This window comes from Mucor velutinosus (assembly GCF_035048745.1).
Source record: "Mucor velutinosus strain NIH1002 chromosome Unknown tig00001564, whole genome shotgun sequence".
NCBI lineage: Eukaryota > Fungi > Mucoromycota > Mucoromycetes > Mucorales > Mucoraceae > Mucor > Mucor velutinosus.
Genome location: NW_027041906.1, coordinates 1,060,538 through 1,076,810, shown reverse-complemented (window position 1 = coordinate 1,076,810; position 16,273 = coordinate 1,060,538). Strand labels below are relative to the sequence as shown.

Genomic DNA, 16,273 nt, shown 5'->3' with positions numbered 1-16,273 from the left:
AGCTAGGTGATGTAAGTAAGGCATGCTCTAGCACCTGGGGGAAATTTGATGATAGCAGCAGCTATCTTGCTATTATAGCGGCGCTTAAAATTTTGCCTCACACCAAAACAGGGGGAAACCCTCGCAAATTTTTTTTTAGGTCAGCGGAGTTTTCAAGCCATCTGATTGGCTAAGAGGTTAGAACAACGAAGGGGTATAACTAGTTGATTTCCTATTGATCTGTCACGTATTATAATTTTGTGTTTGTAATAAAAATGTATTCAAATATTGATACAATTTAAATCCTTCATTATTGAAAAGTAAGATAAGGTGTGATGATTGGATCCATCATCTATTAAACAGTTTTTTGTGAGGAATGTCTTTTAAAGTTATTAGATGCGAAGGTTATATAGTAAATGGTAGTACCACTTCAGCATAGTGTTGCTTACGTTGTTGTTACAACAGTATTATTCTGGCTGTCCTGCCACCAAACAATCGTTTTTGTTGTTGTAGTAAAAAGGGATGTGAAGAGCAGATAGATTACTATTAAAATCCCTCTATATTCGAAATTAGAATAATGTGCAATAAAAGTATTATATTCTACGTCTCTACTTATATTATTATGTTTATATCTTTTAAATGGCAACAGTTTAGTAGCTGCCAGCAATTCGATTATTCTGTATATTAGTGTTGGGTTATTTAGTTGTTGATGTTATGGATCAAGAATGGTAGTTCAATGTAAGGCTTGTGAATCATGCGTAGTAAAAAATAGCTCGTTATCACTGAGCATGTATCTTTCTTCTAGGTTAGGTTTATTTATCTTACAACACATTACAGTACCCTTGGCATTTACTTCAGCATTTGCCATTTCTTATTTTTAGAGTATTTTACTTTTGCTATCATCATGCGCAATACGATTATTATATAAGCTTATCTGTTAATGGTAGCATGGCTTGATTGAGATGATATTTATTTTAGGTATTTTTATGATGGGAATCTAGTCTAGTTCACTTCAGTTCTAACTTTTGAAAACTAAGTGCAACGTTTTATAAATGAATCTAGTAGACAGCTGCAGTAGCAGTATTCTCTTCAACATTGATTCTGGACTACTACCCGCGATAGAATAACGCCTAACAAGAACGATTTCGATTTCCACGTTGGGCCATTCAAAATCGAGTTTTGAAATAGTTTGATTCTTGACTTTGGATGATAAATAGGATGGGAGAGTCTATTTCACTTTAGCCTCTTCTCAAAACATCACGCTAAAATATGATTGAATTCAAGTGCTCTGTAATGATAATCGCAGGTCTTTTATTTCTTATGTGATTAGAGATAATTATGCATCCATTCGTTCTCATTGTTTGATGAAGATGCTGTGGATGTACTTTCATTTTTTTGTGCTGATATTTGAGCAGCTCTCCTCTGTTCCTCTTCAACGGTGGTTTTCATACGAGTGGCAACATCATTAAACATACGTATACCATTGCCTACAAATCCTTCGCCAAATGTCTTGACATTTTTTCCAATCTCCAGCACCTTGGTGAAATCGAAAAGCTCTTCGTCATCATCCTCATCTCCACTCCCTTCTTCTTTTATCGCTCTCTTGTCGTTCATCTTTTTGTTGCTCGGTAACGTGGATGATGGCTCAGGCATAGGTCCAGCTAATGCTGAGAATAAAGAGGATGGTGAAAAGGATGAGGTTGAGGTTTGTGATGAAGATAACGGCACATTTGTGGATGTAGATGGTTCCGGTGTCGCAGAACTTCCTCCTCCAATTTGATTCATAAATCGAGCGATAGTTGGCACTGCATCCATAAGAGAGCTGGTTCTTCTGTGCAATGTAGGGGGTGGCTTTTGATCGAAAATGCTGCTGTTGGGATTACTTGCACTGTAAGAGACCAATTAGTGCAAAATAAACTATGTGGCTCCACGACATACCTAGTAGATTTCACTTGTTCCATCTTCTTTAGTATTTTTTCAGCACTGATTTCTTCGTCATCCTCTTCATCAGAATCGATGCTCATGATAATGTTCTTTTTAATGAATGCTAGCTTCTCGGTAAAGTCATCAAGTTTGTCCCCCAATATGGATTGTGCTATGGATGCTCTTCTATCATCCTTGACAGATTCTTGTTGAGAGTTAGTGCCTCCTACAGCTGGTAGATGCTCTTCTTTTGCAATCGTGTTCTGATTTTGAGCACTATGTGTTGAACTTGCAGTGCTTTGTACATTTAATGACGATACTCTCCTTTCTTGCTCCTCTGCTTTCTTCAGGGCTAAATAATCCTCTTCTGTCATGGAAAATCGCGAAATTCGACTACCTTGATTTCTACTAACAGACATGAGGGGTTGCTCCCCATACATTGATTTTTCAAACGATGCTTTTTTGTGAATCATTGCTGGTGGGATTTCGTTAGATAATTCTGGTAGAGGGAGTAAATGCAGCACCTCCTCCTCAATTTGAGGAACTTTGTCTTCCTTCTTCTCTGTCTGAACGTCTTCCTCCTCGTCGGTTGATCTAGCTATACTGCTGCTGGTATCATGCGTTTGCTCGGTTGATATAACACTGGGTTCGGCGGTATGAGTGGTCTGGGTATTCGATGCATCCTTTGAGATGTCGCTTTTTCCATCATCTTCAATGTCTGCTCCATTATCTTGTATTTGAATGCCTTTTATAACTGGATCAATGTGTTCATCATCTTTATCACCGTCGTCCTTATAAGCTTCGGTCCAATCAGGTTCATCGTCATATTTTGTAAACCGTGATCGAGTAAAGTTGGCAAGCTCTTCTTCTCCAGACGCCTGCATCAAAACCGTTAGTTATTAAAACTGTGTCTCTAACGGCGAATACTACCTCTGAGATAAAGCTATCGATTTGGTGCTCTGTTTGTGGTGTCATCTGTTTATCTGCAGTTTTGCTTTGACGCTGTTCGTCCACTCTTGCGAAAGGATTTCGAGATAATGCTGTTTGAGACCGTGCTTGTGCTTGTGAAAAGACATTGGGTAAGTTTTGGCTCTGGGTATCTTCGCTGTATGCAGTATTGAATGGAGACGAGCTAGGTGGATTGTATTCCTCATCGGCACTATCATTGTCTGAATCATCTGGTAGTTGAATTCTGCCTCCACTTTTACCAAGACTGATATGACTACAGCAAGGAATAGACCAGCTGCTTGATGACTTTCTTGAGAACGTATGTGGGCGCTGAGATGCACTGTTGCTCTGTTCTTGATCTGTTGATAGCTGGATGCTAGGCTTTGGCTGAAAGATTGACATGTTTATTCCTGAAAGAGCAAAGAAGAAATGAAAAAGAAAAGAGTGCTCGAGGTAAAAAGAAATTTCTCGTTTGCTGCAACGTATCACAAATGATTGATGTAATACAACCATTATGGAATAGGCAACATCTTTAATTAAATGTGCATTTCAAAGCATGATAAACAGTTCGCAGTGTACTTGAGCCAATGTTCAGATGCTATAGTATTTTATCATGGATAGTCCGAGAATAAAAATGATCCATAGAACACCTTATTCAGATAAGCATAGCCAAGTGAATTTGTATCATCATGCTTTTGATGAGAGACAACTCCGCCTTTCCAAGGTTGTAATACTTCGTTCTCGATGATCTCAACAAAGAGTCTAGGTAGTTTAATCCGGGTTTGCAACCTCTGATGGAAAATCGAAAGGCTCGGCTTGCTTATGGATTTAAATGAAGCAATGCTGCAGATTTCAGCCAACATTGGTCAAGCATTTTGGAATCAGTCGAAGGCTATTTATTGACAAAGTATGATACAAGTTTAATTCACAAAAACGAAGGGAGGTAGTAAAGTTAGAGTAGACATGGGTATAGTGAGTATGTAGAAAAGTTATTTAGATATTTAAACAAGTTGAGGTTAATGACCAGCGGGCACACTATTGCTAATATCCATCTGTTCATCTACCTCGACTTCTTCACGAAGGCCTCTAGAAGCGACAGCAGAACGTACGGCCTCATCACTACTCCAATGGAAGAAGGGATAACGATCTTTAGGCAGTTGAATACCATCCAAAGTGGAATAGTTCTCAACGGAGGGTGACGAAACCTCGACGAATTCGGTATGTTCCTTTTGAACTTCTTCAGAGTCAGAATAGCATTCATCATCCGTGGTGCTGCTGCTAGGAATCTGGTTTTCCGCATCAGTTGCTTGGTGTTCAGGAACATCTCTTTGAGGTCCATCACGAGAAGCGGGAACAACTGGGAAGACTTCCTGGCGATTCTCTCCAGGTCTAGGTTGATTACCAAACTGTGCAACAATCAGGCAGCGACGAATAGCAGGATTTAAAATGTTGACAAAGTGAAATTCGACGTGCTGACCACTGTAACGATTAAGGGCATTTTGAGCATCCACAATGGCTTGAAGACCGCTAGAATCCAATCGATTGACACTGGCAAAGTCCAAAATCAACGCATGCAAGCGAGGTAAGCTTTCACGGGCAGCAATCACAGCAGGAGTAGCATCGTCGTTCCATTGGCGATCACCTTTGCTCAAAACCTTACCACCAGAACGAGTGCGCTTTTTACAATAGGTGATAATCTTGTCAGAGATATAGCTAGAGTTGGGATAAGTGAAGGATTCATCGACTTTGCACATGAGGATGCCGTCGGGCAGCGACTCGACCAGTTTGCCCAGCGAGGGGTGGCCTTCAGGAACATAGAGATAGTTTTGCAAATCAGAGTGAACGGCTGGAGGCTGCTTCTTTTCATCTTCATTGACAACAGAACTGATGGCAGTGCTAAGAGGAATACGGCCTAAACCCCAGAATCTGGGACGAGCAATACGGAACAAGAGAATGACAATAGACATCCCAACTGAGGCATAGATACCATACTCGACAGTGGTGAAGAAGGTGATGACAACAGTGGCAACAAAGATGAGTAGTTCCCAAAGACTCACAGCAGCGAGACGCTTGATGTAACTAGGGCCAGAAACCAAATCAGCGACAGCATGGATGACTACGGCAGCCAAGACAGCATCAGGAATATAGTAAAAAGCAGGAGTCAGAGCGTAAAGAGCCAACAAGACCACAAGTGCAGAGAAGATACCAGCGATGGGGGTTTTGACACCAGATCTGGCTTTGATGGCAGTACGAGAGAAGGAACCGGTAGATGGGTAAGCACCAAAGAAAGCAGCCCAGATATTAGTGAAACCGATAGCAATGATTTCTTGGTCAGGATCGATTGTATAGTCATTGATGCGACCGAATGACTTGGCAATCGCAACGTGCTCCAAGATCAAGATAATCACACCGGAAGGCAGTGAGCTAGCGATACTTGCAATGACATTTGTGCGAATGACAGGCACGCCCATCGCAGTGAATCCAGGAGGCACAGTTTTGAGGATGCTGACGGGACTAGTGGACTTGCCAATGTTGATCAAGAAGGCGATCAGAGTGCCAAAGATGACAAGAATACCGTTACGCATGATGCTGAAAAAGAAGAGATGCACGGAATACTTGGGATAGCGCTTGCCGAGTACCTGACATGCATAGCGAACGCCATACAGCCAGACCATACTCACAAGACCAAACGCGACATCCACTTTTGTATCAGGAAGATGCTTGAAAAAATTGCCAAAGATCAAGTAGGAAGACTCTTGTGTATTGATGCCTTTGATGCCAAACAATTTGGGCATTTGACCAATGGTGATGGTGATCGCAGAGCCACTCATGAAGCCGGCAATGGCGGGAGCTACATATCATGTTGGCAGATTAAGGTTAACAAAAAACAAAGCTTATTTGGATCATGCTGCCTTTTATTTGTACTGTACCTGGGATGAAATCAACCAAGATACCTAACCGCACGAGACCGATAAACATGGCAATGATACCTGCAAATTCATGTTAGTCGCCATACATGGGCGTTCGAGTGCGCATCTCACTGACCTGTGAATAGGCTGAGAGCAACTGCAATTTCGGGACCTGTGATAGTTGGATCCGCAGAAACAACACGGGTCACAGTTTGTCCCACAAGAAGAGACATCACGGCTAAATTAAAATATGTTGTTAGCCAAAATGCGGGGTATACAAGCGATGCCATACCTGTAGGGCCAATACTGATATCTTTAGAGGTAGCAAACAGACAGTACACGCACAAACCGACAAACGCAGTGTATAGACCGTACTGAGGAGGTAGCTCAGCAATTTTTGCATAGCCCATGCTTTGAGGAACAATCACAATGCCTACGGTAGCACCTGCAATCAAATCACGAACTAACCACTAGCGAGAAAGGGAGGAGAGTCAATTTCAACATGTAGATCAATAGAGGACAACGGAAACTACCTGCAAATTATATCTATGCAACCAAGTTGCAATTGGAAATAACCCCACAATGTATTTCTTGGTGTAAGCTGGTAAATGTCTCATGAATTCTTGCGTCTGATGTTGATAAGATTCGTTTTCATAGTCAATGATGATCTCTCCATGCTGGCTGTGAGACGGAGGCCGAGGAATAGAGTGCATTTTGTAAGAGACAAAATATAAAAAAGAAATGAAAAATGCAGAAAAAAAAGTTTGACATGGCTTGTTTATATACCATCTGGCGATGCTTTTCGCTGCCTGCTGATGGAGTAATCAGTCAAAACGATGGCGCAATAATCCCTTCTCATGAAGCGAATTGCGCAAGATTTTAAAAGACAGTTGAGCGTATCAAGTAAATAGCTGCAAAGATTCGCAATGTTCCAAATCTTCTATTTTTTTTTTTTTTTTTTTTTTTTGGCAAGACAAATTGATCATTCATTTCAATCCAATGAGATTAAGGTTCTATGCTATTTCCTTCTACTGCTGCTACCGCTGGATCTTGACACAGGTGAGCGTGATCTACTATGACTACGGCGACGACGACGATGACTATGACTACTGCTGGTGGAATGATGACTCCTAGAGGACGAGCTACTGTCTCTGCTACGACTTCTTCTTCTTCTTCTTTTTGACCTTTCGTCCTCTCTATCTCGACGGGATGATGTGGATGATCGGTCACTATGGCGGCTTGAACTTTGACTTCTATCTCTGTCCTCCTCCTCTTCTTCGTATTTTCTCTTGGAGATCTTTTTGAATAAGCTGGTATCTTTGTATTCGTATGCTGCACGTCTATTTTTGTACTTTTGCTTGTCATCTGTCTTTATATCTGCGTCTTCTGGTTTGGCGCCTAGCCCAAGCAATGCTTCTCTTTGCTTGACAGGTGCTGGAGGTGGAGCTCTATAAAAGGCAATAAAATAAGAGTTACCATGTCAAGTGTATCAAATCAAATCAGATCAGATCCACTCCACTTACGGCGCATTCTTTCTATTTCTTCCAATGCCTTCACCCTCGTTCCATCCTAGACCTCTCAATAGTGCTGCTCCGAACTCCTCTACTGGGATGTGCTCGTATTCTTCCATCGTAGTCTCTTCTGGTCGTTTCTCATAATCATCTCTGAACGCCACTGTTTCATCGACATGGATTACTTTTTTAGGTCCCTCATCTTTATCGTTATCACCTTCACCCATTGAATCTATAAATTGCAACCAATTGAGCACATTGCTATACAGTACATGTAAGAGTCATGTTTCTTACCTTTGATGATGGCTTCAATGGCTCGCTCTTCCAATGTCTTGGGTGCATTCTCATTTGATGTAGTACTGGTAGTGGTTGTTTCCTCCACTGTGATGGATTCCACGCTGCCATTGACATCTGTTGTCTCTATTTGCTTCTTCTTTTGTATCTGCAGCCCAAAGGATGCTGCGTTCTGCTGCAGCACTTCGGGTTTGCTGTCCATGCTTCCATCCACCGGCTGTTTGGCTGAAGCTGGTAGAAAAAGCTCCTTCTTGTGCTTGGCGCTAGCACGCCAATCTGCATTGGGTAGAGGCGATATCTTGAGAGGAGCAGCCTTCTTCTTGGGCTCGGCTCTAGAAAAAGAACAGTGATCATGGTCAGAACATATAGGACTCGAGACAAACATTACAATACACACTCACTCTCTCACTTTATTGTCTTCGATACCCAAGATGCGCTCATCGTTTATTTTTTCTTCTTCGTCTTCATCATCACCAAAGATGGCTCTTTTGTTTTGAAATTTGGGTCTAGCTGCTCTGGATTGTAGTGGAAGTCGAGTCGACATGGTGTATGTTGGGTTGATTTAACGTTAGTGAAAGGTAAACAGAGAAAAAATAGGATGGCATTTCATTTACGGTAGTCACTCATCTGTAGACTGCGGCAGGAATTAGCTTCAAATGTGCTATAAATGTAGCAGATTATTTACTTCTGCAATACAAATTGGATAGATCTATTAGCCAAGTGGGCTGGCATGTAAATTTAGGATCTTTGGCTTCGTTTATACGCAATGTGGCATACTTCATCATCGTATAATCACTTTTTTTTTTTGTCTTTTGTCTGCCGAACATAGTCCTAGTAGTATACAAGCTGCTAGATGCATTCAGTCTTCGTCGTAAAGCATAGCAAGCAAAGTTAAAGTGAAGTGGCAAGTAATGTCTTTTTACAAGCAATGGAAATCTAGTTTCATCGCCATGGAAATGAACTATGCGAAAAACTTGAGCATGCTCAACATCCATATCAAAGGCATGCAATGTACTTTTGTCCGCGTGTTATTACAATATGATATCATTCTCAAAACTTCAATACATCGTTTCAACAGTTTATTTGGGCATGTCATATACAAATTAAAAATTGTTCCATCAAAAAACATGATCAATAGCATCGTTAAAGAGCGGCAATATGAATAGAGCCATTGGTACCAGCTTGGAAACCACATAAAATCACAAAAGATGGAACATAGCAGCTATATTGGGCTTGGAAACAAAGATTCAGGCTGCTCAAGTAACTTTTATCTTTGGTGCTCGATCAGTGACCTCAAACCATTGTCTGGAGGGCATAGTCTTTTGCCTACGTACATTCTTCTAATCTACTATTACTGAATACGAGGGCTTATGCTTCGAATGGCTCTCTACCTTTGCTTCGCTTCGATGAGAACCAACCTGCGCAGCAGCAGCTCACACTACCGATTGCCATTGCTTATCTTACCAAAATACTGCTACTTTCATTTTGACCCTCCACTTACACCTAAAAATCTGTAGATCTGACTCTTATATGGTGCTCTACACCCATATACACGCAACTATTTCATATAGGCAAGTAGCATACTGGTGTTTTCCCTTTTTAGCCTTTAGTGTCCCTGATACAGCAAAATATGAGTGCATTTGAGGTGCATTTTCTTGCGTTCAAGGCCGTTTTAGATCGTCAGAACAGCACCAAACAATTGCTCTCATCTAGCAGTTACTTTCTGGCACGTTTGCTCAACTTTTTGAGGACCAAAAAAACATGGACAAAAGTCGACCAAAAAGCATGAGGTGCCCCTCATGGTTTTCACCGAAAATCAAACGATCGTGTTTTTAACCTTGATAATGAAGACTTTTACTATGGTATATATTGAACCAAAATGTTTCTATCGATCTAATGTAATCCCTGACAGCATCTTCGTGGAACCTTGATATGCAAAGTTTCGACTTTTTGGCTAGAAATCTCTTTTTATATTTTCATAAATTGCTCAATAAGCTTACTAAAAATATTTATTTTACATGGTACCATTGGATGCGCCTTGAAAAGCGCTCCAAGAAAGCTTAAAGACGCATAGGATGATCATCATCTTTTACATAGTCGAATCTGGAGAGATAGTTCAATCGAGTCGAAAACCTTTATATTTTGGCCAATCTAAAGCAAACTATGAGTCTATGTTTGAATTAATTTTGGCTGGTGGTACCAACTAGCAAACTCAATGCCCTTGTAATAATCATGAAGGAAAGTAGGTGGCAAATTACATAGCACTGTTGTCAGCCATGCTATTCTTCTTGCATTCTATATTTAATAATGCCAGTCTACCTAAATACTTGTCAAATCAACTTGTTTCCTTTTTGAGGCTTTGAAAGTGTCTAGGGATCATAAATTTATTACGTTACGATGAGCATTTTGACTCTTGGGTTGGTTTTCTGACCTACGTTTTGCTCTGATGGAAATCAACTTACGTTCAGATAGCTCGCGCTGCAGCGGGACTCTGGCTAATATTGCAAAATTAATACTAGTCAAAACGTTAAAAGAAACTTGACTGTTGATTGATAGTAATTTAATAAATAGTTTCTAGTCATATATGAACCATGTCTGACAAATGCCTGGCAACACAGTTTCCATATTAGGATTGTAAAAGTGTCTAGGGACTATAAAGTTATGTGTTATGGTATACAAACCGCTTTTGAATTCGTTTACAGAGCAAATGTATGAATATAAGGGCAGTTATTAGTGACACGTGTGGATAATGAGATTGCATATAGTTATTTATTGCTCCTTGCACGCTTAAATTAGCTGGAGATTCAAATGACATTCGGTATCCGATTACTGCACATTTTACAAAATGATTACTCTTTCGTAAAAACAACTACCGTTAAGGCTACTATGAGTCACCAAGTAGACATATCAATCTACATCCATTGATGGCAAGCGTGATCCAGTTGTTTTATTAGTATAGATATGATGGCTCCGCATGGGACGCTGAATCAAATGAATGCGTGTTTTAGTTTTGACATATTGATCCGAGGCTAAACGCTGGAAAGAAGCGAGCATGCTAATTTTGTGTACATAAATCAAGATTGAAATCAAGGGTTTTCACGGGACACACAAACATTAATATTTATCGAGCATTGGAATACGGACACAGCATTAATCCAAAACATACATAATAGGTAATGTCATTTAATTTGTGTTCAAGGCAGAAGCAGTTTTTATTTGTAAACGCACAAAAGACAAACCCCATAGATCATTGCCTTGGCTATTCGAATATCATAGGCCTTCTCCTGGTCAATCAGCCTTCGTCGCACTAGGCATAGGAAATCTTCAGCAGCAAACCGAGCCCGTTGCTTAAGCCCAGAACCCCAGCTGCACGATGGCACTAAGGATATTCAAGCAGAAGATTAGTTTGGACCACCAGCTCTTTACCCCATTTCTCACACAAACTGCCCCCGCCGACGTTATTGTTGTTGTTTGTAACTATGCGTTGTTGCTTCTGCATCTCCTTCTCCTCCTTTCCCCCGAGCATGCATTTTCCTGATGCCGCATTAGCTACACAATTTCATCGTCAGCGAGAGAGCGAGAGAACGGGATGGACACGAGTAGGATTTCAAGGGCCGGAAAACAAATGCCAAACAGAGCAACCAAGAGGATCTACTATCAGGAAGAGCCATCGAAACCTATAGAAGGCAATGCTTCCAAACCGAACAAAAGCAAAGCTCCAGAAGAGCTCGAAGCAATGGCCCTAAACGTCGGGTTGTCGAACGAGATGTTGCTGAGAGGGGAACAAGTGGATTGCGATGGAAATTGGTGGCAAGATAATCATAGAATGTGGAGGAAATTCGGGATATCAAAGGACAGTAATGTTTGGGTAATTCATGAGTAGTTTTTGAGAGTAGAAAAGAGTGTTTCCTATATGAAAGAAGAAGGGGGAAACTATTTATCTTTTCTTTGTACATTACTTATAAGCCTGCGTCACCGAACGAGTTTCAAAATCATTAGGCACACAATCTCTCTAGTTGGTTTTAACACTCAGTTAAACTATCAATTATGAACTCATCTCATTTTACTTAATTTGATCTCATGTAAACATTGACCGTACCTTGAAATTTGATGATGGCTGGCTAGTCAAGAAAACAGGATCAAAGTAAAGGGCATTTTCAAGTAGTAAAGTTACTAAACTGGAGCTGAATGGAAAGATTTAGAGACATTTTGAGCAAAGACAAAGAAGTAAATAGAAGCTCATGATGTACATTTGAGAACTTTAATATCAGTTATCAGATTTTAGTGCAGGGTTCTCGCTTTTATGCTTCTCACATGACTTAACAGAAATTTTACTAAATGAACGAGTGATTTTCTCCCAAGATATGTCAAGATCAAACAATGTAGGATTTTGCATTGATGGGTCAATCCATGATTTGGATTCGATATGTTTGGCTTTCATACATCTTTTTGAACAACCGATTTAAACTTGCTTCATGATGAGATCGAGGATGGAGTTGCTACGTGGATATGACATATACAAGAGAGGGAATATGATGGCATAAAAGATAATGTGGGGTCATTGTTTTTGTTAGCAACCCAAAGAGGAATAGTTACAAATTTAGATAATCAGTTGAGGGAGGAAAATCACTATTCATCTAAAATGCTGGTACCTGATTACCATGGTTACACTCTTTTATCTATGGCGCTGGTTTTCAAGTGCTCCTTGTTCCTCCTGAAGAAGGCCACGATCTGATAAGTTTTAACGTAAATTAAGATGCTACATGTTTTTTTTCGCTATCTGATATGGCCGTCTTTGCAATTGAGTCGTACGTCGGATTTAGTAGCGATGGAAGCTGGCTGTATTGATTTGCATTGGATTCAGAGGTTTAAAGGTTTTCAGGACCTGGCGTACGATGTATCAGCCACTTCCAAAGAGAAGCTAAAATCCAAACCCTGCTTTGCTACATTAGAAATGACTGCCTTATAAGGTTATATGAGTATCCCTTCGCTTCAATGAGAACCAGCGTATGTAGCGACGGTTCGCGTTGTTGATCGCGTTCACCCATTATGTTAAAGTACTGTAAACATCAACAAAAAACATATTACTGTAAACTTCCTAACGTTCCATTACTAAGTGAAAGCCCTCTATAACTGTGAACCTGGCTCTGCTATGATGCTCTACGTTTGCATCAATGTGAACGACTCATTTATAGGCAAATAGCTTACTGGCATTACCTCTTACTACTCACAAATATGCAAAACGCACCAAAACCCGGGTGTATCTGAACCTTATTTTCTCGTGTTAGAAACCGTTTTGGGCTGCCAGAGTAGTACCAAACAATTGCTCTCATCCAGCGCTTACTTTCTCATACCTTTGCTCAACATTTTTGGGATCGTCAAAAATCGACCAAAAACCATGAGGGGTACCTCATGGTTTTCATCGAAAATCAAACGATTGCGTTTTTCACCCTAAAAATAAACACTTCTAATATAGCGTATATTAAGTCAAATTGTTTCTCTCGGTCCAAAGCAGCCCATGAAACTTTGTTTGTGAGATATTTATATGCAAACTTTCGACATTTTGGCCAAAATAGGTATTTCGTACTTTCTGAATTTTCTCAATAAGCTTGTTCAAAACACCCCTCGTATTTAGCACCATTGGATGTGTCTTGAAAAGTACTATCAGGAAGCTTAAGGGATTATAGAATGATTTGTACAACTTATATAGTCAAATCTGGTAAAATAGATCAAACAAGTCGCGAATTGATCAAAGATCAACGAATTGAAACTTATTAAAATGTGGGGCTTAAATTTTGTTGCTGTTAGCAAAATCTATACTATGCTAATTGTGAAGGTTACTGATACTTTTGAAAGTTCTTGCCTTAGGGATTGCAAATAAATAGATACTATAGCTCAGCCTGAATACTCTATTTTAATTTTTTATGTAATTTCATATCTGATAACGTCGTTCAGCTTGATTTATCGCTGAAACACTAGTAAGCTCAGTTTTTTCATGAGGGTGTTGCCGTGAATTATCAGGTACAAGTTTAAGCAATCCTCTCTAAACCTTAGGTTGGCTGGCATGTATTTTTTTATTTGAACTAGTTGTAATGATAGCTAATACCTTATCAGTCTCACCTGTGAATGTAGCTAGATGAAGAGATGTCCATCTTAGACAGAGAACAATTACGCATATGATTTTTGTCTTCATTTTTAGCTTATTACACGCAAATGTCAAAGCCAGAATATTTGAAGATTAGTATACGCGCTCACATGCCTTGTGCTTTATAAATAAAACTAGAGTCTTCTTTTAACGTATTCTACATGTATGAGATATACAGACAATATAATGATCTATTTTTATTGGTATGTATATGTGTGGCCCTATCAGGGGGGGTTTTTTTTTCAAAAAATAGCAAGTGAAGAATGCAATGAAATTGAGATGGAATGATATGTGTGTGTGTTTGTAAATTAATTGAATAAATAAGTGAAATGAATAAGATGCATATATAAATTTTAGTGTTGGTCGTTGGTAGACATTAAACTCAACAATTGCTCCTTGGCTTGAACTCCTTGTTCACGTCTTCTCTTTCCTATTCATTTTGGGTTGAGATAAGTATGTGTGTAACTCGATATTTATCATTTGTCATCAAAATACAATACCTTCCAGATATAAAATACTCTCAGCATAGGTTCTAGGCAAAATTTTAGGCACTGGCTTATCTTGAGCAGCCAAGGTGAAGTGGAACGTATTGGTAAGATCAGTGGTGCCAGCCTCAGGGTCCGTTACCTCGGCAGTAACGCTCACTTGGAATGATTTATGAGGGTCACCTTGAGCATAGATGACTTGGGAAGAGAGGTTTAGCAAGGAACCAACAGGTACAGGCTTCTTGAAAATGATCTCATCCAAGGATAGCAGATTTACAGGCGACTTGGCATAGACGGAGCCAGTAGCATGTGCTAGTTCGTAAGCACGTCTCATCAGATACCCACCAAAGACCTTGTTGTGAATGTTGCGATCCTGAGGCTGCATCAAAAAGACACTTTGCAACTTGGTATCTTCCATCCAGACACTGGGCTCTGTTGATCCAGCCGCTTTTTCTTGCTTGGAGTAGTTCATGTAAATGTCATGAAGGGTCAATCTTTCATCTTCAGTAGGAGGAGCCTTGCTGAGAGCTGATTCACCGACGAGTCGTTTGTGAGCTTTGCAATCTTGAGCATATTCTGAAATCTTTTTTTCCTTGTCAGTGCGTGTCACCAAAGGGTTAACGCGGACAGATTTCCCAGTTACTGAATCAACAGCGACCATGGTGATACGAGCGAATAAGACAGTATTTGCAGTAGGTTCGGCGATGAAATCTTGAGGAGGGAAAGGGGATGCTTCTACACTCTCTGGATTGTAATTGGGCATTGTCTCTAATTTGACAAATACTGTAGAGAGATAACAAGAAAAAATTTATTAGCGTCAAAAATTTTTCATTCTCTGATCTGTCAAAGATAACGTACCTTCCATACTGCTTTTACCGACATAGGCGACATGGCCAGAAAGCTTGAAATCTTCCACGGTGTTGGGCATGAGCAACTCCATACGATCTACGCTGGCAGTAACCACTGTCATGGGAGGACCAGCCGCAAATGTGTCCATATGCTTGTACGAGATGGCACCAGCCAAAGCATCGAGATCTTCGAGAATTTTGCCAATTCTGATCTTACCACCTGTGGTGACATATTCATCCAACAATGTGGGTGAGGATTTGAAGGGAAGGTATTCCTCCATGTAGCTGTCAGACATTGTCTTTTTGACAGTAACGTGCTCATATTGATTGAAGGGGATGTCTAATGATCGCTTGTTTTCCTTCTCCAAAATTTTGTCCATCCAAAATGCGACAGGGCGAACAGTGTATACTTTTTCTGGATGCGACATGAGTACAAGAGCAATTCACGATTCTACAAGGCAAAACTTACTGGTGAAATTCTGGAACTGGGTGAAATCGTGATCTGCCTCAATTAAGGAGGGTTGTGCACCACGAATTTGACGGGAGCTTGTAGTTAATCTAGCCTTTTGGCTGAAGGTCAATGCTCTACGAGAGCCGGTACGCAAGTGCATCAAGGATCTCAACATGGTATTTATGAATAAAAGAAGGAAGAAAAAGGGTAAAGGGCTAGAGATAAGCTTGTGGCAGAATACAATATTTATAATCAATCAAAAAATCAAGGACAGGTTACCAAGTATAGACTTTTAAGCTCGGATGAAGGGTCGGTTTGATAAAGCAGCTGTAAAAGGAAATGACTCCGGATCATGTTGTCTAATAAGAGTTGCTATAACGGCCAATGAGCACCAACATTGGGGCAATAATATCAGTGACATTCAGATAAATAGGAACTCAACATTGGTGTCCCATCCCCACCCGATGTTGGAGCAGATAATGCTGCCTGCCTGGCTACTAAATTGGGATTGTGGAGCTGCCAAGCTAAACTCAGATCCACGGATGTCCATCGCGCTTGTTTGTAATCTACAAGATAGGCAGCATGTCCAAAAAGAGGGTCTTTTTCCCTGCCAGCGGAAATTGACACAGAGTCGAGAAGAATTCTTTGCACGCTCTTGCTTTACATCTCAATGATGTAGAAATCTGACGTATCGACAGTGTAATGAAAAATTTCCAAAAAGAGCATAGATGTTTGGGCTAATCCAGCGACGGTGATAAAAACGACACTATTTATGCAGAT

General features: G+C 40.3%; 4 protein-coding genes across 4 annotated transcripts; all 4 read right to left on the bottom strand.

The window, feature by feature from the left end:
• Nucleotides 1–1,305: 1,305 nt before the first annotated feature.
• Nucleotides 1,306–3,252, bottom strand: ATC70_010623 (uncharacterized protein; the record flags this gene model as incomplete). Its single annotated transcript, XM_064829835.1, has 3 exons — nt 1,306–1,867; nt 1,918–2,780; nt 2,833–3,252. 3 exons carry the CDS (start codon nt 3,250–3,252, stop codon nt 1,306–1,308), a joined length of 1,845 nt encoding a protein of 614 aa, XP_064682337.1.
• Nucleotides 3,253–3,866: 614 nt separating this feature from the next.
• Nucleotides 3,867–6,472, bottom strand: CNA1_4 (3',5'-cyclic-nucleotide phosphodiesterase (PDEase) (3':5'-CNP); the record flags this gene model as incomplete). Its single annotated transcript, XM_064829834.1, has 5 exons — nt 3,867–5,701; nt 5,781–5,840; nt 5,896–5,997; nt 6,052–6,229; nt 6,293–6,472. The coding sequence occupies 5 exons, from the start codon at nt 6,470–6,472 to the stop codon at nt 3,867–3,869; spliced, it is 2,355 nt and encodes a 784-aa protein (XP_064682336.1).
• Nucleotides 6,473–6,777: 305 nt separating this feature from the next.
• Nucleotides 6,778–8,108, bottom strand: ATC70_010621 (Multi drug resistance-associated protein MRP; the record flags this gene model as incomplete). Its single annotated transcript, XM_064829833.1, has 4 exons — nt 6,778–7,207; nt 7,283–7,502; nt 7,565–7,896; nt 7,966–8,108. 4 exons carry the CDS (start codon nt 8,106–8,108, stop codon nt 6,778–6,780), a joined length of 1,125 nt encoding a protein of 374 aa, XP_064682335.1.
• Nucleotides 8,109–14,062: 5,954 nt separating this feature from the next.
• Nucleotides 14,063–15,668, bottom strand: ATC70_010620 (uncharacterized protein; the record flags this gene model as incomplete). Its single annotated transcript, XM_064829832.1, has 4 exons — nt 14,063–14,139; nt 14,210–14,977; nt 15,053–15,457; nt 15,512–15,668. The coding sequence occupies 4 exons, from the start codon at nt 15,666–15,668 to the stop codon at nt 14,063–14,065; spliced, it is 1,407 nt and encodes a 468-aa protein (XP_064682334.1).
• Between the last annotated feature and the right edge of the window lie 605 nt (nt 15,669–16,273).